The sequence below is a fragment of the Carassius gibelio genome, chromosome B13, assembly GCF_023724105.1.
Source record: "Carassius gibelio isolate Cgi1373 ecotype wild population from Czech Republic chromosome B13, carGib1.2-hapl.c, whole genome shotgun sequence".
NCBI lineage: Eukaryota > Metazoa > Chordata > Actinopteri > Cypriniformes > Cyprinidae > Carassius > Carassius gibelio.
In genome coordinates this window covers 26,223,921-26,245,749 of record NC_068408.1, presented here as the reverse complement: position 1 = coordinate 26,245,749, position 21,829 = coordinate 26,223,921, and the positions used below count along the sequence as shown (strand labels likewise).

General features: G+C 37.1%; 1 protein-coding gene across 1 annotated transcript; it reads right to left on the bottom strand.

The window, feature by feature from the left end:
- Positions 1-8,015: 8,015 nt before the first annotated feature.
- On the bottom strand, positions 8,016-21,093 carry LOC127970686 (gastrula zinc finger protein XlCGF57.1). The gene is made up of 3 exons (XM_052573371.1): positions 21,001-21,093; positions 20,411-20,547; positions 8,016-10,038 (listed from the first exon to the last, which is right to left on the bottom strand). Exons 2-3 carry the CDS (start codon positions 20,493-20,495, stop codon positions 8,693-8,695), a joined length of 1,431 nt encoding a protein of 476 aa, XP_052429331.1. The 5' UTR covers positions 20,496-20,547; positions 21,001-21,093; the 3' UTR covers positions 8,016-8,692.
- Between the last annotated feature and the right edge of the window lie 736 nt (positions 21,094-21,829).

Below are 21,829 nucleotides of genomic sequence, written 5' to 3'. Positions count from 1 at the left end.
TATTAGCTTCCACATAAGTGAATGATGTCGTCAGTTTAGCACACGCTAGTCTGCCACTTTAAATTCTCAAGCTCGTTATTGCAGGATTGTTTCTGATTGGATATCAGTGTTTGTATTGTTCATCAGCTGAAAAAAAAAAAAAAAAACTTTGGTGTGGACTCTGCCATTCTTTAATATTGAGAAAGATTTTTAAAACTATGTCTTTATCGTTATCTTTATAGTTATGATACTTGGTATGAACGGGGCTTACTTCCTAAAGGGCGGATCAAGCCTTGTTCCAAAGAAATAGTTGCGATGAAAGCCGATGGTGTTGTCGCCTCATGTTGGCTTTATCTGCACCAATAAAACTGAGCTTGAAACAACTGCAGAGATTACAGCCGATTACTCTCTATATCATTTACATCAGTTTCACTTTAATTCTTGTGCAGAGACTTGCTTGCTAAACTTAACATCCAATCAGAGTTCTCAATCTCACGATGCCAATTCAATACACTGCCGACATGAGCCCAGTGAGATTGATCACACCACCAAAAGTAGCTTAACAGACGCTCACCAATGGCCTGACATTGGCCGACTGTTGGTTTGGTGTGTCCTATCCTGCCAGATTTTGCTACCTACCATTAAAACAGTTGGTAGTACAATTCGACAATGAAAAATTCTACCTCTAAAATTATGGTTTATTTATTTTTACACCTACCACAACCCTAAACATACCTTACGGTAATGCAAATACAGTAATAATGTGTTATATTCGCGGTTAAAGCTAGAAAGGTTTCAGTTACAGAAAACCAACAATAAATACACCTACCCTAACCCTACCCTTAATGCAAATAGATTATACATCGTTGTTTAGCATGAGAAAAAGGACGCGATATTGATGTGCACATGTGCAGTTAACCCTGGTAGGAAAATCTTTCGGGTAGGATAAAATGTTTCCACCATGTTTCACAGATTATGTTGTACTGTGCATGTTGAAAGTATTCACAGCGCTTCACTTTTTCCACATTTTGGCATGTTACAGCCTTATTCCAAAATTGATTAAATTCATAATTTTCTTCACAATTCTACAAACAATACCCCACAATGAAAACATGAAATAAGGTTTTGTTGTTGGTTTTTGTTTTTTAAACTTTGCAAATGTCAAATTTTGCACACAAAAAAAACAACAACACTCAAACTCAAAACTGAGCTCAGTTGCATCCTGTTTCCACTGATCATCCTTGAGATGTTTCTGCATCATGATTTGGTAAGACACACACCTGTCTATATATAAGGTCACACAGTTAACAGTGCATATCAGAGCACAAACCAAACCATGAAGTCCAATGAATTGTCTGTTGACCTCTGAGACAGGATTGTATTGAGGCACAGATCTGAGGAAGGGTGAAGCATCGAAGCATCGAAGGACTTGGACTTCAAGTGTATATATATATATATATATATATATATATATATATATATATAAACATTTTTAAAGAAGTCTCTTCTGCTCACCAAGCCTGCATTTATTTGATCCAAAGTACAGCAAAAGCAGTAATATTGTGAAATATATTTACTATTTAAAATAACTGTTTTCTGTTTGAATATATTTTAAAATGTAATTTATTTCTGTGATGTGCAGCTGTATTTTCAGCATCATTACTCCAGTCTTCAGTGTCACATACTTCAAAAATCATTCTAATATGCTGATTTGCTGATTATCAATATTTAAAACAGATAAGTACTTTTTTTTCAGTATTATTTGATGAATAGAAAGATCCAAAGATCAGCATTTATTTGAAATAAAAATCTTTTACAACATTATCATAATAAAATATCATAAAAATGATAATTTTTTTATAAAATATTTTTTAGAAGCAAATCAGAAATCTCAAATTATATTTTGAAAATTGTTCAAATAGAAACAGTTATTTTAAATGGGCTAGTAAAAATATTTCTAAATGTTACTGTTTTGCTGTTCTTTGGATCAAATAAATGCAGGCTTGGTGAACAGAAGAGACTTCTTTAAAAACATTAAGGAGCTTACTGTTCAAAAACGGTTGACTGGTAGTGGATACTATAGGCAATTTAAATTTTTCTCTAATTTCTAGCTTAATTGGCTTAGAAATCTATAACTGCTGGACAAAAACAAATAATAATGAATTGTTTATATACTACAAAAAATTATCACATAAGGCAAAATAATTTCTATACTGTAATAAATGCTATGTCAATTAGCACTGCATTGTTCCTATACTTTATCATCTGCTGGAGATGACTTGAAAAAACATATTGTTGCACTTGTATGTTTAATGTCTTAGTGTTTCCAAAAGTTTCTGTTTTTCTGTGAAAACTACTGTTTCCATACAGCGATAGCTGGACGCTTTTGTCCATATTGGGTATCTCCTGATATGACTTTCTGCACAAGAGTGTCCTCCGGCCTTGAGTATGAATGAAACACACATTGCAGGAGTGTTTAGCGCTCCGTGATGTTCTTGCCTTCCGAGTCTGAATAAAATATCTGGTCATATAATTAGAATATAATCAAAAAGTTGATTTATTTCACTAATTCCGTCCAAAAAGTGAAACTTATATTCATTCAATACACACAGACTGATATATTTCAAATGTTTATTTCTTTTAATTTTGATGATTATAGCTAACAACTAAGGAAAATCCCAAATTCAGTATCTCAGAAAATTTGAATATAACTTAAGACCAATACAAAGAAATTTTTTTTTAAATCTTTGCCCACTGAAAAGTACTTGCAAGACTTGCAAGAAAACTGCTCTGCACTCCTTTTCAAATGTAATTTGTGTGTAAATATTGCAAAGTCTGTAAACAACACAGGCACATGCTGAATACTGACACAAAGAGGAGAATGGAGATGCAACAGGAGAGAAAGCACAGTAGCAGACTCAATAATATACTGGAAGAAAAATATAAACATTCAGTTGTAGTCTGATATTCTTCAGAAAAGTTTCCATGCTACTTTTTGACATTCCTTGCTGGATGATTGACCATCACCTTCAACTCAACCTTGCCAAGACAGAACTGCTTGTGATTCCAGCAAACCCATCGTTTCATCACAATTTCACCATCAAGTTAGGCACATCAACCATAACTCCTTCAAAAACAGCCAGAAGCCTTGGAGTTATGATTGATGATCAGCTGACTTTCTCAGACCACATTGCTAAAACTGTCCGATCCTGCAGATTTGCTTTATTCAACATCAAGAAGATCAAGCCCTTTCTTTCAGAACATGCTGCACAACTCCTTGTTCAAGCTCTTGTTCTGTCCAGGCTGGACTATTGCGATGCCCTCTTGGCAGGTCTTCCAATCAGTTCTATCAAACCTTTACAATTAATCCAGAACGCGGCAGCAAGATAAATTTTTAATGAGCCCAAAATAATACACATCACACCTCTGTTTATCAATTTGCACTGGCTTCCAATAGCTGCTCGCATAATATTCAAGGCATTGATGTTTGCCTACAAAACTACCACTGGCTCTGCACCCCTTTACCTAAATTTGTTACTTCAGACTTATGTGCCCTCTAGAAGCTTGCGTTCTGCAAGTGAACGTCGGCTTGATTGTGCCATCCCTAAGATGTGCCATCCGATCAGCTGAGACCTTAGCCATCTTCAAGAATCGACTTAAAATCCATAAATACTAAAGTAGAACATTGCAAAAGGGCTATATCTAGTCAGACCCCGAAAGAACATATGCTTGAGCACCACTTGGGGGCTATCTGTGTGTGTGCGTGTACTTGCTCTAAAGTCAAGTTTGACAGCGAGAGATTTTACAAGATTTCCCAAGTCCACAGTTGGAACTCTGGTTGTTTGTGAATGGAATCTTGATCATGTGTGGTGTGCTGTCTTGGTCACATTGCTGCTTTCCACACAATATAGTTGTGGCCTTATGGTTAGAGAGTCAGACAACCCAAAGGTCACAGGTTCAGTTCTTACTACTGGTAGGAAACGTTCAATAAACTTAGCAGTTTTTGATACCAGACAAAACACTTATTACAGGTAGCAGACACAATTTGTTTACAGGTTTTGGGAATCAGACAAAACTCTGACAACTGGGTTTTGGAGGCAAAACTGATATTTTATGGCAGAATTTGGCTTCCGATCTGATTTTCCAGATGAGGAGACTTGATCTAATACCATGGCTCTAATTTGTATTTAGCCATTTAACTATAGTAAAACAATAATAAAAAAGGAAAAGAGGGGGTAAATGAGATGAAAATATTCTTCAATCCAGCTTCAGAATCCTCAGTACTCATATTTCTGGATCTGTCTGCTGCTTTTGACACTGTTAATCACCAGATTCCCCTGTCAATCCTCACAAAGATGGGCATCTCTGGAACTGCACTCCTGTGGGTCAAGTCCTACCTCTCTGACAGATCCTTCAGTGTGTCTTGGAGGAGTGATGTTTCTAAGTCACAACAACTTGCTACTGGGGTTCCTCAAAGCTCAGTACTTGGACCAGTTCTCTTCTCCATCTACATGACATTAGGATCTGTCATTCAGAAGCATGGCTTTTCTTATCACCACTACACTGATGACACCCAACTCATTCCCAACTAGTTCTCATTCCAACCAGTTGACCCAACGGTAGCTGCTAACATTTAATCCTGTCTGAGTGACATTTCTAACTGGATGAATGACCATCACCTTCAGGTCAAGCTTATTAAGACAGAACTGCATGTGGTTCCAGCTAACCCATCGTTTCATCACAACTTCTCTATACAGCTGGGTTTGTCAACCATAACTGCTTGCAGGACAGCCAGAAACCTAGGAGTTGTGATGGATCATCAGTTAAGCTTCACAGACCACATTGCTACAATGACCTGGTCCAGCAGATTTTCCTGATAGTGTACAACATTAGGAAGATCCGAACCTTCCTGTCAGAGCAAGCCACCCAACTTCTTGTCCTAGCTCTTGTTCTCTCCAGACTGGACTATTGTAATGCTCTCCTGGCTCTTTCTGCATGTACTATCAAGCCTTGCAACTGATCCAGAATGCAACAGAGAGGGTTGTCTTCAATGAGCCAAAAAAAGTCACGTTACTCCTCTCCTCATCAGGTTACACTGGCTACCAGCAGCCGCTTTTTCTTCATGAAATTGAGGAACCTCATAACTGTTCTCAAAAGCATTTTACCATCTTACTTTCTGATGCCTTGCCAGTAAGTAATTGGATAATTAGCTCATGCTATGACCAGTAATGTTTGGGATGGCCTCATCTCCAAGACCTCTGGCAGACATTTTTCCAAAGAGGCGCATGCATTGGGTTGGGTATCGAAAACCAGTTCCATTATAGAACCTGATCAAAATTTCCAAATTGATTAGGGTTAGAGCTAAAAGGAAAGTTGATCTCGCAAGCCAGATTTGAGGATCACTGTCATAAACACAGGCGTTTTTGTCTGAAGTCAGGGGTAAGGATTAGGCTTGGAGCTGAACTCTGGAGGACTGCAGCTCTCTAGAACCGAACTTGCGTACCCCTGTCTTAAGTGAACATCAACAGATGAGCCATTGTGTGCGTTCAGTGCTAAAGAGACAGGAGCCTATAAACATGCTGCCTGTCATTAATGTTAATCAAAGAACAAAAGAAAATAATTCACTGATCTTGACTGACTGAATGTATTTAATAACTTTAATTAATCTACTGTTTTTAAAGTTTTAATTACAGTTTCTGTGCCAGAAATCTGGTTCAGTTGTATTAATGCTATCAATTGATTTGTTCATTCCTATTTTATTTCTGACTGTTTACTTGTCTTTAACACTCATTTAAAATGTATATTAATCTAGTTGTTTTTGCTGTGGTCTTTTTTCTAAAAGCATAGGCACAATTTCACTTGCAGTGTTCTGTAGGCTGCTGATTTTTCCTCATGTTATTCAGCTGCAACAGAATGCTTTGTAAAAAGACAGAATAAATGTTTAACATCTCAACGTTTGACTTCATTTTTCTTATATTGAATTTTTTTATCTTACTGGAGTCAAAAATAAAAAATTGATAAGAATCGTAGTCAATAAAATTCTAACAATCTACATTTAGCAATTTTGTCTTACAATTTGGTAATACATAAAGTGATTTTTAAAGAGGCAAACAGACCAAGGAAGTGCTCATAATACAACGTTTCAGGAATTTGTTTAAATAAGTAAAAGCTAAAAGGGAAGGAATAAATAAAGAGAAAGACAAAAGTCTTTTTTTTAATAAAGGATGAACTCAGCTGTCGATTAAAATTGGTAAGAGATTCAGCATTCAGGATAGGGCTGGGAAAATCATTCCACGAGGTGAACAAGAATGTTCTGGAAACTGATTTTGAGCCTCTGTGATAGTACCACAAGGCTTTGCTCTTCTGGAGGGTTATGCAGATTCGAAGTAGAGAGTGGAAGTTGGAGGGTGCTGAGCCTGTGTCTGTTCTATATTGAAGCATCATTGTTTTGAACTTGATGGGAGCCACAACTGGTAGCCAGTGCAAAGGAGATAAAGAGAGAGGTGTAACATGGGCTTTACAGGCTCGTAGAAGACTAGTCATGCCGCTGCATTCTGAGTCAACTTTAGAGGTTTGATCATGCTTGATGAAGTCCAACCAGAAGAGCATTGCAGTAGTGGCTAATAAACTGGAAGCCTCACCTATAGACTTACTTCCATGTCGCAGAAAAAGGTGGATAGGGAAGATAAAAATAAAAAAAAATACTTAAGTGCATTGTCAGTTTTGTTGCTTGGTGAAGTTACAGGTCTTTAGACTTGTCAGTCTTCAAAGACATCAAATAATCACACATTCTAAGAGACTAAAGTGAAACCAGCTGTGCCTTATCAGCACAGCCAATAGCCTATAGCAAGGTAATTGCTCAAATGTGTGGGAAAAGAGCAATGCAAATAACACAGGCTCCTTTAGCTGACGGCAATTATTATAATTACCAGTAAGTGCAATCAAAAATACTAATTACAATGAAAATACAAAGTAGAAATAGATAGAAAATTAAATATTCCTTCCTAGCAGTAAGTAATAATTTAAACAACAGAAAGTATTAAGCAAAACACTCACGTGCTAACGTCCGTCTCTACTGTTGACTAAAGAAGGCCTCTATACCTTCTTCTTTCTACGGAAGTCTGACTAGTCAGAATTAGGAGATAATTTCTCCAGTCTTTGCCTTCCAATCATCCACCTTATTCAAAACCTTATTTCTGGGGCGTCCGCTCTAGTTCTCAATTGAATGATTTAAAGATGCATTCCTCAGTTTTAATTATTTTTGTAACCTCTGTGACCCCAGAGTGAACCTCATTAATCTTAACACTAGTTCGCTTTTCCAGTGGTTTAAATGCATTCGCGATTACTAGATTTTTTATTCGCAGCCTCCCTTAGCTCCATCTTCTGTCCATGTCTTGTGGTGCTCTGTGGGTTTGGGGGCACATTTTGCATTTAATTATCCAATTCCCCATGACTTTTAATTATAGACTGCAGAATCGCATTGTCTATTATACTGATCTGTTAAAGTTTAAATTATACTTATGAGTGGACCTTAAAAATTTATTCACACTCAATGCAGGGTGAAAATCTTTAAGGCAATGCCATAATCAGAGAAGTAGCACTCACTTAATTTCATTTTTTTAATGAATCTAATCTCAATTTGATTACTTTTGCAGCCTCAAACTATTTTTAATTTTACATGTGATTTCATTTCTACTATTATGTAACATTAATTTGGGAAACCCTGATACAAAGTATAAGCAAGGACCAAATGACATCTCACTTCTGCCAAAGAACAGCTGGTGGTCAAACAATCTCTTCTGCAATGAAATGCATTTTGTATTATTGAAAACATTTACACTTGGTTTAATAATTGTAATAATTATTTCATTTTTATGTGTGCGTGTGTGTGTGTGTGTGTGTATATATATATATATATATATATATATATATATATATATATATATAAATATGACATCACAAATTATTTTCATTCAAATAATATATGACATAACTGTTACTGTCAGAAACTAAGAAGCAAAGATCAGTAGACTATGTGTATCAGGCTTTCTTTATTAAGTAGCAGAATGCTTTATTAAGAAAGTGCTGTTGTTTGCTGCAGTCATCAAGTCTAACCAGGGATCTGGACATTGTAGTTTTATATACATTTAACGGACAGTGCTTAGAGATAGAGACATGGAAACTGGCATATGATGTTAAAGTGTGAAAATGAACTTTGCAGGTATAAGAATTTGACCTGTCCAAATCTAATCAGCATAATTATTTAGAGACTAAAGGTAAGAGTCAGTAATATAAGTTCATTTGACTTACAATAAAGAAAACAGGAACTTTCAGAAACGTCTTGCTACAAACTTTAACACAATCATTCATCTGATGTTATCATCTTTACCTTAAAGGCTAAATACAATGTACTCAACCTAAATCTTTCATATGTTATGCCAGGACATAGAATCTGCAGATTCTATACATACATTTCCAATCCTATCATGAAATTAAATTTCAAATATACAAGCGGATCCATTCTTTGAAGAAATTAACTATGCAATTATTTGCAACACTGGAATAGATAGTTCACTTTTCATATGCTGCCTCATGGTATAACGGATGAGACAGTTGAACACTTATAAAATTAAATATCAGAAACTGAGGGAGGAAACCTCGAATCCATATCTTATGAACATCAACTCCCCTGGAAAATCCATTTGGCCCACATTCACTTGCGGTGTGAAAGTAGCTTTGATTTTGCATACAGACATGTTTTCTGATGCCATTTTAAACTTCTGAGCCATTTAAAACTCTTTCTACAGAAAGAACAAGAATAGGGTCTCACATCTGATCGACTTTTCAGGTGTATCTGGAAGTGTGATAGCAAAATACATTTTTTATCACAATTAATCCGCCTCACTCCAGAGTGAACACGGAGATGATTTCTGAAATTGCTCCTCTTAGTAACCATGTTGTCACACACTGAATGGTGTAGTTTCTTTTCAGAATGAGTTTCTAAATGACATTTCAGTTCTCTAAGATACATGAAACTCTTCTTACATTTTAGACACTCGTAAGGTTTCTCTCCAGTGTGAAGCCTCATGTGAACCTCACGGTTTCCTTTGAGAGCGAAACGCTTTCCACACTGAGGGCAGGTGAAGGGCTTCTCTCCTGTGTGAACTCTTATGTGGACCTCAAGGTTTGTTTTGTTTTTGCAAGTCTTTCCACAGTGATGGCACATGAAAGGCTTCTCTCCCAAATGAATCTTTACATGATTCATGAGATGCTTCTTGTCTGTGTAATTCCTTCCACACTGATGGCATACAGAACGGTTCTCTCTCGTGTGAATTCTCATGTGGTGACTAAGGGTCACTGTAAATCTGAAACACTTTCCACACTGACCGCACACAAACGGCTTCTCTCCAGTGTGAATTCTAATGTGGGCATTAAGGGTTGCTTTATGTTTAAAACTTGTTCCACAGTGAGAGCATGTGAAAGGCTTCTCTCCGGTGTGAACTCTCATATGGCTTTTAAGACTTGCTTTTCGAATGAAATGTTTTCCACACTCTTGGCAGGTGAAAGGGTTTTCTCCCGTGTGAATTCTCATGTGGACTTTAAGGCTTCCTTTCTGAGTGAAGCTTTTTTCACACTGTTGGCAGGAGAATGGGGTTTCTCTTGTGTGAACTCTCATGTGGACTGACAGATTTCCTTTTCTATTGAAACACTTTCCACACTGTTGGCAGGTATAAGGGTTCTCTCCAGTGTGAACTCTCATATGGACTTTAACACTTGCTTTTTGACTGAAACTCTTTCCACACTGCTGGCATGTATACGGCTTCTCTCCAGTGTGAACTCTCATGTGGACCGTAAGGTTTCTACTTTGATTAAAAATCTTTCCACACTGTTGGCAGGTGTAAATGCCTTTAGTTGCAGTCTTTTTAGCTTTTTTCCTTGACAAAGTATTTTCAGTCTCTGGGCAATTAAAAAAGTTTTCTTCAGTCATAAAATCATTTTTCTCAGCTTTATCTTCTTTTTCTTTCAGCTCTTGATTCTCTTCTTTCAGCGCCATCAGGCCTAAGAGAAAAAAAAAACTTCAATTAACCTGTTTAATGGCACAAACCAACATACATCAAAACTATTTGACATGTAAAGCTTTAAAAGCAACAAAATGTTTGCTAGATCCTATTCACACTAAGACTAGTCAGTGATGTAGTCAAAAACAGAAAAGTTTTGCCCTTCCGTTTAGGGCTGCACGATGTGTCGTTTAAGCATCGATATCGCGATGTACGAATCCACCATAGGCACATCGCAGGATGTCCTGTCAGAGAGAGAGAGAGCATGAGAGAAAGAGCGCGCCAGAGAGAGAGAGCGTGAGAGAGAGAGAGCACGCGTGAGAGAGCAAGAGAGAACGAGAGAGAGAGAGAGAGCGTGCGGGCGTGAGAGAGAGAGAGAGCGTGTGCTTGAGAGAGAGTGAAAGAGAGAGCGCGCGAGAGAAAGAGAGCGAAAGAGCGCGCCCGCGAGAAAGAGAGCGAAAGAGCGCGCCCGCGAGAGAAAGAGCGCGCCAGAGAGAGAGAGAGAGCGAGCGAGCGAGACAAAGCGAAAGAGCGTGAGAGAGCTTGCTCTCTCTCCCTCGCGCATATTAATCAATTGACACGATGGTGTCGATGTTTAAATCATTTAAAATGATAATGGAAGTGTGCTCACCCCATTTTTGTTTTTAAGAAAAAAAGATTAGATTTCATATCGCAATATATATCACAGAAAAATAAAATATCGCAATGTAATTTTTTTCCCAATATCGTGCAGCCCTACTTCCGTTTTTAAAAAGTTTCACGTTTACACATATCAGTGAAAACATAAAAAAATGCTGTATTACATATGCCAGGCCAGTAGTTGGCGCTGTCACCTTGTTAGTAAACAGTACCTGTAGGGAAGTGACGATTATATGTTGTATGTGATTCGCTCCGCTGTAGGTTGTAATGTTGGTGAAGTAAATCCACACTTTGCTGAAGAAGCGCTAGCAAACTCTTGAACAGCAACAACAGTGTACTCCGCCATTGTTGTGTATGTTTGTCCGCACTTTAACACTGTGAATGTCTACATACCGTACACGTCCGGGTTGCCAGTTTTTCGCAACAAAACCCACCCAACTGTTACTAAAAACTAGCCCAATTATATTTCGAGGGGGATCCCCGGTAAAAAAATTGCATTCGGGCTGGGTAAAATATTCATTTTTGGTGGGATTCTCCTGGTAAAATTAGAATTTATGGGCTAAATATCACGTTATCGGGTCCCTTAAACCCATAGGAATGAAAAACAACCTGCGCCGTTTCCCGTTTTTGGGTGAAAACATTGCTGTGTAAACAGCCCCTAAGCCACGCCGACAACAATTTCTCCATATTGAGCTAACAATTACCACAGCCATTATAAAAAATAAAGTACAGGCTGTATTCTCCAATTATTGTATTTTATCTTATTATGATAAGTTGCTTTTGAATTTTTGCATTAGGAGCATTTAGCCTTGAGATCTTTTTTGTGAATACTCTATAGACTGATCTCAGAGCTATCATCCAAAACATTAGAAAAATAGTGTTTCCTCAACAAATGTTTACACATAAATTGATAATTTTTAAAAGTGTTATTTATTAAAATGTGTTTATTAAAGCTGCAACAACTTATCGATAAAATCGATTATTATAGATAAGGCCCATCCTGATAGTCTGCGTTAAGTTTAAATCTTTACTGAAAGAGCTTTCATTGCAGCAGACGGAACACAAAAACATTGCAGAGGTGTACATTTTGATTTTCTCAAATACATCAAGGTAAGTGCGCAAAGGTCTCTCTCACACACTCTCTCTCTCTCTCTGTCTCACACACACACACACACAATATAATTTGCTGTTATACTCCATATAGCTTCATATACAAGTCAGAAACTAAGCTTTTTTTGCACAGGCCTATCTAAAGGGTTAATGGTCCCACCTATTGATCAACTGTAAAAATAACAAATTTTACCTCTTACCAAAAGGGAAAACCACAAACAATCAAGAATGCATGATGATATTGTGTCATGGCTTTGCAATCAAAAAATGTCGTTATAATGGAAGTCAATGGGGCAAAAACAGCCACCAACAACAAATTAGAGAGAAAAAAATTAAATCTAATGCTGCACAAAAACTAAAAATGCATCAAAGCCAATGTTGCTACTAATCTTTGAAATGCCCAAGACCTTTATAAAAAATAAAATACTAAATCCAGCCACAATTCCCCCAAATCAGTGACATAATTTATGAACTTGGCAATTAAAGAGTTAAAATCTTGGAATTTTTTTAAACATTTGGTAGTTTTGATCAAGACTGAAGTTGATTAACAGATTTATGTAAAAAAAAAAATCTGATACATTTTTACTGCAGTTTAATTGAGTGGATGTTTTCATCCACGAACATAATGAAAGGGTAGTGAACAATGCACAAGGGTTAAACTACTTCCGTATTAATGTGTATATAATGTATATATATATATATTAGTGCTGGGCAACGATTAAATATTTTAATCGCGATTAATCACATGATTTTCTGCGATTAATCACGATTAATCGCAGCATGCGCAAAATTCAATAATGAAATCAAAAGTAGTGTATTTTATTGTAAAATTTTAGTGTAATTTTATTCTTTCAAAGTTCTGCTGTATGAACAAAAGTGCAATAAAATTTTGTTTGTCAAAACTTTAAACAAATAAAGTGATATTTTACAACAGTTAAAAGTTAGTAGCAGTTAACATTTCTTGTAAATCTTTAAACATTAATGTAATCAAATTAAATATAACATTAACGTATAAATAAAACATTAATGTTTTATTAAATAAAACATTAATGTTTTATTAAATAAAACATTAATGTTTTATTAAATAAAACATTAAAGTTTTGTTTAGTTTGTAAAAATATATATATATAAATAAATTATGTCCAGAACCTCAATCATAACATTAGAGACTGAGAATCTCCGTCCAAAAAAAAAAAAATCTCTCAGTGATGCAGGTTGAGTGGACAAAATTAACTTCATTTATCCATTCTTCCAACTTTACATTTACTTACTCATCTGCACCTAGCCAGTTGCTAAGACACACAAGGTCATTCACATTTTCAGATCAGAATCAGAATGAGCTTTATTGCCAGGTATGTTTAGACATACGAGGAATTTGTTTTCGTGACAGAAGCTACGCAGTACAACAGAATGACAGCGACAGAACCCAAAACGCATAATAAAAGAATAAAAAATACAAATAAATAGATTTGTATTGAGATGATAAAAAGAGACATTTTGCTGAAAAGTGCGCTAAACATTTTATTCCTGTTGCACAGCAGTGGGACATTTCAAATAAAGTCAGCACACTTAGCACATATAGCGCAAGAAATTTGATCGCTACTGCGAGACATCTGCCTTTTGAACTCTCCAGCGTTCTGTCATAGTATCTCTGCACAACAGCGCGTTTGACAACGTCCTGTCCAATTAAAGAAAGTTTGTGGGCCATTTTAAGCACAGTGCAGCGAGTGTTAGAACAAAACAAATTGAACTCAAAAGGACAAAAGGAGTCGCTTATACAAGACATTCCAACCAGATGGAATTCGACTCTGGACATGATTTTCTGTTTTGCGCTGTAGCTCATCCCAAGCAGCCAGCCTAGCCTACTGATAAACATCCCACCCCTCCTGTGACCCATGGTTTGTGTTGTATTCGGTTGTTTTATTACAGTCTAGCTATTTGTACTGAAACGCAGTGAGCAACGGACTTTAAAAATAAAAAGTACGTTAACGCGCGATAAACTAATTGTCGGCGTTAATTAATTAATGCGTTAACGCGATAAAAACGCGTTAACTTGCCCAGCCCTAATATATATATATTAGGGCTGAACGATATATCGTTATCGTATCTATATCTAGATATGAACTTTCAAGATATTAATATCGAAAAAAGCAACGATATAGATTTCCCCTCTCCGCACTCGCCCTGCATACAACTCTGGCAGTCACAACAAACATCATTTTTACGAGTGCCCTTGACTGCACCGCTAAAGCCAGCGCGCGCACACTACCAGGGACGTGGGAACTATATTGTGAGGGGGGGGGGGGGGCGTTTCCATGGTGACGCGTCATTGCTTGTCACGTGACACACCGAAGCAGCAACAGCACTGAATGAATGATGATCTGCTTTTATGTCATTTTTCCTTTTTTATTCAGAATATTCACAAATGTGGTAGCTATGGCATGAAATATCTGATATTCCGATTGTCAAATACATGCAAGTGGAAGTATATTGTTGTTTAAGCAACTTTATAAGATTGCGTTAGTTGAGCTGTATGCGCGATGGGCGCCGCCGTGTAAGTTTGTGCCGCAGACGCAGTTCAGAGAATCGGATCTGTTTGATTTACAACCTCTATGTTTACAACACGTGAATTCATCCACTTCTCCCGAAATACTTAAAATTAAGTGGCTGGTGAACTGGGAATAGAATAGAGTAAACATTGAAGTTACTCACACAATGTGTATCTGATATGAAAAAAACGTGTCGAATTATAATGGAAAGGATTATTATTACCTCTTCCATAGACATCAGTGTGTATATATATATATATATATATTAGGGGTGTAACGGTTCACAAAATTCACGGTTCGGTTCGATACGATACACTGATGTCACGGTTCGGTTCGGTTCGGTACGTTTTAGATATAGCAAAATGTAAAAACATCTCAACTTTTCAGAATGCCGCAAGCGCACCGCGGGTCATGTGACAAGAACTAACCAATCAGCTTCATCCTTTCCCGTAACAACATTGAAAACTCAGCCAAGATGAAGGAACAGCTGATCATAGTTGTATATGGATTGCAATTTTGAAATAAATTTAGTAGCAGAGCTACTGCAAGCGATTTTTAGACCTGCAAATCCATTTATCCTTCGCTGAAATTTCCGCGTCTCATGGAGAGAGCACGTCATTGTTGCTTAGCAAAGACAGACGCCTCATGAGCGCTTCTGCCCGAGCGCTTTGGAAAGGAGGAGAAAGACGCGCTTAGCGTTTTCCATGCGTTTTTAGGCACGATATGTGAACGGCCCCTAAGGCGCTCGCTCACTCAGCACGCGCTGAAGGCTCGTTGCAAAATGTCTAATGCATTTAACAGACCAGAAATATAAGATCCTAAAATAACCAACAGGTCTGGTGTTTGGGTGCACTTTGGATTCCCTGTAAGCTATAATACCGGTGTCTAAATGCTGCAGGGATAGTTTGTTGCGTGCATGTTTCTCCTTTTTTTCGTCTTTTCCCAGATACTGACACAATAAGGTGATGTCAGCGTAAATGAGTTGACGATATGATGCGACATACCGTTGTTTTTTTTATCCACCACTCTCTTGCCATCACCATTATAGCTTAAAGGGAATCCAAAGTGCACCCAAACACCAGACCTGTTGGTTATTGGAGGATCCTGTATTTCTAGTCTGTTAAACGCATTGGCCATTTTGCAACGAGCCTTCAGCGCGTGCTGAGTGAGCGAGCGCCTGACTGAGCCTAACATAAACATATAAGTTGCTGTTTTTTTCTTCTTCGGGAGTGTCAGGGGCGTTGCCTGTTACGTCGTTTGGGTTATTGGGCTACCTTGTTGAACGCATATCATTATATTTCTTTTTCAAATATAATTAATTAGTCCAACGAACCGTTCGGTACATAATGCGTACCGCGTACCGAACCGAAAGCGTCGTACCGAACGGTTCAATACGAATACGCGTATCGTTACACCCCTAATATATATATATATATATATATATATATATATATATATATATATATATATATATATATATATATATATATGACCACGGAAAACAAAAACAACGAACAAAACCAATTTTTGCTAAGCACGACCTGCACAACACGTCACTCTGGTTTACATCGCCTTTTCTGAATCCAAAATACTTCCAAATTATGGAAGATGATTTGTGTTTTGGCACCAAGTCAGATTCTGCACTGGCCGCATTATCTCCTCCACTCATTTTCTTTCTTTTCTAAATTATGGAACAGTGCAACGGTACCATTCCCCCCACCCCCCAGCTGCCTGACCCCGAGAGGGGTGGGGAAATGGGGAGGGGGGCGGCCCTGTTCCAACGTCTATGCACACTGTACAGAGACAGCGGATAAATTAGAAAAGAAAGAAAATGAGTGCGGGAGAAAATGCGGCCGGTGGCAGTGCAGAATCTGACATGGTGCCAAAACACAAATCATCTTCCATAATTTGGAAGTATTTCGGATTCAGAAAAGGCGATGTAAACCAGAGTGACGTGTTGTGCAGGTCGTGCTTAGCAAAAATTGCGACTAAGCAAGGTAGCACAACAAACATGTTTCACCACCTGAAACAACACCATCGCGTGCTGCATGAAGAGTGCATGACAATGAGAGAAACACCGGGGACTTCTCAGTCATCCCAAAATAAACCAAAGCAAAGTTTGATTGCTGATGCATTTAGTAGCGTTTCGCCGTACGAGTCGATGTCCACCAGACATAAAGAAATTACAGACACTATAACATACCACATTGCAAAAGACATGGTACCTGTGTACACTTTAAAAAAATGGTTCGGACGCTGGACAAGCGTTATAAAATACCATCCCGAACACATTTTAATCAAGTGGCCATTCCAAAACTTTATAATGAGTGTAAAATGAGTGTTGAATCCAAGCTCCGTGAAATCGATCATTTCGCCACCACCACGGACCTGTGGTCGAGCCGGACAACCGAGCCATACATAAGTTTAACGGTCCACTTTATTACAAGAAACTTCAAACTCAAGACCCGCTGTCTGCAGACATCATTCTTCCCCGGGGAGCATATATAGCGGAGGAGATGAGAGGTGCGTTAGCGTTAGCAGAACTTGAAGGAGGACCAACAAGTTTGCGTGACGACAGATAATGCATCGAACATGATAAAGGCTTTGGAGGTGAATGGCTGGACGCGCCTTCAGTGCTTCGGACACAGGCTACACCTGGAAATAGGTACGTTTTGCTATGTTTATTTTTAATAACTTTGAGACAGAGAGAGGGAGAGGTGTGTGTGTGTGTGTGTGTGAGAGAGAGAGAGAGAGAGAGAGAACAATCTGCATTATTATGTGGTTATTTAGCTGTTGTAAAATAATCATGAATTATTTTTGTACATCTAGTTTTCCAAGAAAACACAGTGAAAGGTGACAGCCGGATCAGCCGTGCAACAGGTGTCTGCAAAAAGTTGGTGTGCCACTTCTCACACAGCTGGAAAAAGCGAGTGGCACTCGAGCAAGCCCAGAAGCGCCTCAACCTTCCAGTCCATGGACTCATCACTGAGTGTCAAACTAGATGGGGGTCTAGGGTGCTCATGATTAACAGGATTCTGGAGCAGCAGAAAGCAGTCCATGAGGTCCTCTCAGAGGACAGAAACACCCGGCACCTAATTCTTGGATATCAAGATCTGGATGTGCTGGAGTCAGTCAGCAAGGCATTGGGACCACTGCTTGAATTCACGGACGCTCTGTCAGGGGAGGATTACGTTAGTGTTTCACATATCAAACCAGTACTCAGCCTGTTTAACACAACCATCTTGGAATCAGAGGGGGGTGATACGGACATGACCAAGTCCTTAAAAAAGAAAATTTTGGAGTACTTGAACAGCAAGTATGAAGAGAGAGTTACACAAGAGCTCCTGGATGTGGCATCCTTCTTAGATCCAAGATACAAGACACAATACATCAGTGTCAACGACGTCCCCATCATCAAAGCCAGACTGGCGTCAGAGATGAAGATGATGGAACACAAGGTAAAAATAATGGTTAGAATGGAGTAAATGAGAAAAGTTCCTTCCATTTAAATGCATTATCTTACATTTTAGTAAATATTTAAGTTTAAATTTAGCTGAGTTGTGTTGTTCATACAGTAATGATCATTCATATATAAAACTAATTAAATTGTTTTTTTCTTTACTATTTTCTAGCATTCTGTTGAGTGCAGAGAGACCAGAGTGGAAGAAGTTTCACCCCCACCCACCAAAAAGGCTAAAAAGTTGTTGGGAAGTTTCTTCAAAAGATCCACCGCAAGTGTAACAGTACCAATCGATCCCACTGCTGCCATAGAAGCTGAGCTGAGCGCCTACATGCAGTCCCCTACAATTGACGACGAGGACCCACTTCTGTGGTGGAGATTAACTCACAAAGTCAACTTTCCCCGGCTCAGCAACATGGCAAGAAAATACTTGTGCATGCAGGCCACCAGCTCTCCCTCAGAGAGAATTTTTAGTGCATCAGGCAACATTGTGTTTCTGGCAAAGAATCTGTAAAAGTTGTGCTGCCTGTAACTACCTCTGTTCTGTTAGTAGCAAATGCATTTTCTGCATACAGTTATGTGATATTTTGAAGAATATAAATGTTGTTGCACTTCAATGCACTTTCAATGTTCCACCAGCTGCTGCATTTGTTATTTATTGTTAAAGCAGAGCTGCAGTAAAAGGTTTGATTTGTAATTAATTTTTTGGTAATTTATGTTAATGTTGATGACTTGTTCTTAAAAATAAAATTATACTTTCCACATTTTTTGTATTATGATCACTGTTGGGAACGTTACTTTAAAAAAGTAATTAGTTATAGTTACTCACTACTTGTTCCAAAAAGTAACTGAGTTAGTAACTGAATTACTCTATAATAAAAGTAACTCGTTACCAGGGAAAGTAACTATTTACGTTAGTATAAAGTAAAAAAAGTTGCTTTTTGTCAGAGAATTTGTACTTTTTTTTCCCCTCAGTTTTCATAAGTCAGTTGAAATGAGTAGAACAGACAGGTGTTCGTACATAACTTTCAATATTTATTGCACTTCAACAGACAGCAAGAGCTTTATCCTGCACTTCAAGTATTATCTTTGTAAGAAAAGTGTTTTTGCCCACTAGCTTTGTAGATGCGCGTGTTACACATTACATGTACATTCTTGCCTTTGACCACAGTGAATTTGAAGTAGTGCTTATATCTCCACCTTAAAAATGCCAACTTTTCATCAGATTGCTCCTGACTCGCCATCTCTGCTGCGAATCTCTGTGTAGCAGTTGTGTGTGTGTTTTTGGCGCCGCTGCCGCGTGTGCCGGCATGTGTGTAAAAACACTGGCTCTGATTGGCTACCATGAAACACATGACTCTGCCTTAGCCAATCAGAACCGCTTATCTCGTCATTAACCCACGGGAAAAGTAATTAGTTAGATTACCGCATTACTGAAAAAATAACGTTGTTACCTCACGCTGTTCTTTTAAACGCCATTATTCCAAACACTGATTATAATCTTTTTATTTTTCTGAGAAATGCTTGGTTTTCTCCGAACACGTAGTCATATCGTATTGTATGGATATCTGGCATGAAAATCGAGATATTAAATTTTGTCCATATCGTTCAGCCCTAATATATATATATATATATATATATATATATATATATATATATATATACTTAAAGAGGTCATATGATCAGGGGTGCACGTAAGTGGTCCACAGGTCCGCATGTGTGACCAAAATAAAAAATGTGTTCTATATGTTCTGACAGCCCATTTGCGTACCGACATGGTTGACCGCTGTTAATACACAATTACCATTTTAGATCACAAACTGTACTATATAAGTTTTATTTTCAACCTGAGAGCATAAATCTAGGCTATGCCTACCGTTTCAAAGCACAATACAAAACTGTGACATTCATCCATTGACGCTCTTTAATCAGCAGCAGTGCTAAATCTTGCTGGCAACCTGCCAAAATAAAAGCCTGCTGATTTTAAGTTTGAATATGTTGAAAACGCTTTTATTTATTTATTTTTAGATGCTTTATCCAAAGTGATTCTTCTTAAAGAGGCAAACAAAGAAAGTAGTACTAAATATTAGCATTTTATATTTAAGTTTACTATAAAATAAATGTATTTGTATTTAATACTAGGACTGCCTTTTATTTTTAATATTTATTTACTTTTAATTTAATATTTATAATTATTATTTACTATTATTTTATTTAAAAAAAAAATAAAGTGCAATAATATTATAACTGTTATTAATTCATTTTTTATAGTTATATTTAATGGGTCACGCTATATGCAGTGTGAGGACCAAACCAAATCTCCTCTTACGAGAACCAGGCTGAAAACATTATGTGCACCGCTGCTTATGATGTTACTAAAAAGAACATCATGTTGTGTACTTGGTGTAATTCAATGTGTTTATGTGGTTTAAGGTTTGGAAAAAAAAAAGAAAAAAAAAACTTAATTCTTCAAATACTGTACATTATTGCTTATGTTCTGAATTTTTTTTTTGCCCACTTGTGTGACAATCTTCAAAAATATCATTCATTTCTGTGATTGTCAACATTTGAAAAGGATCAGATGACCGAGTTCAGCTGTGAGAATGAAAACGAACCTGTCTGTTCCTCAGGATCTTCTTGTTTGACTCTGAACGCTTCTTCAATCTCCACGTCTTCACTCTCCTCTTTAATAAACTCCATCTTTATAACATCACCGTGGAGATCTGTTGCTTCGCCTGGCTTTCTTCTGCCTCTTTTGTCATGTTTGGAAAGACAATAAACAACCGAGAGAAAAAACTTTAATGAAAACATTTGCAAATTTGAGAAGTTGTCATAGTATGTTAGTGTTCTCATTGTGTTTACACGGTTTTGAAAAGCTTGCGGTGATACGAGCGCTAAAAATCACTGAATCCGTTTGTAAATTAACTGGTTCTGAGTTTCTAAAAGCTCAGTGTCTCTCATTTCTAATTGTAAGAGACTGAATTCGTGTTTACGATCAATTGATTTACGATATAAGGATCGAAATAAGACGCTCTTTTTGCTACTCGTACGGGTGCAATTTACATAACGTTCATCGATGTTAGATAAAGCATTTTCAATGTTATATTTAATAATACATAATTCTTTCTACAGTTCTTGTAAAACTATAAAGTCACCTGAAAGAGTAGCACTTATTTAAACACTGTTTAAAGGTTTAAACTCAAACCTTCTTCAGCCGAATCACAACAATGTCAGGTGCGTGGCGAGGTCTTATGACGTCATATCGTCAAGATAAAAGTCCTCCTCTTCTACTTTTGAGTTTGATTCCCAGAGAACACACACAATGGTTTATATATATATATATATATATATATATATATATATATATATATATATATATATATATATGTATGTATGTATGTATGTATGTATGTATGTATATATATATATATATATATATATATATATATATATATATATATATATATATATATATATATATATATGTATGTATGTATATATGTATATATATGTATGTATATATGTATATACATGTATATGTATATATAGCCTGAATGCACTGTAAGTCGCTGCTACATGCATAAATGTAAATTAAGAGATGCTGTTTAAATCATAATAATAACACAGTAATACTGTTTGTATAAAAAAAGGAATAAAATGATAAATCATGTGGAAAGTAATACAGCTTCAAATATTGAAAACACTTTTGATGAATACTTGTATTTCGCTCTCCTGTAGATTCAAAAGGCAGCTGATCCTTCTTTTTCAGGCAGCCATTCGTTATCACCAACATTAGCACCATCCTCACAGATATTATTTCCTCCACCAACCTGTAGGCCTTTTTGTCATGCTTTGCTTTTGAATTCTACATAAATACAAGAAATATAGCTAACAATGCACAGTGTCCAACTTGGTGGACAGATGATTTATCATAATTTCATCCCATTCTAAAATCAGCATTTGAAACTGTATTAATTGTATCACTCCTTTGATGTTGCTTGATGTTGCAAGCACCAAACCTCTTAAGTCTCCTG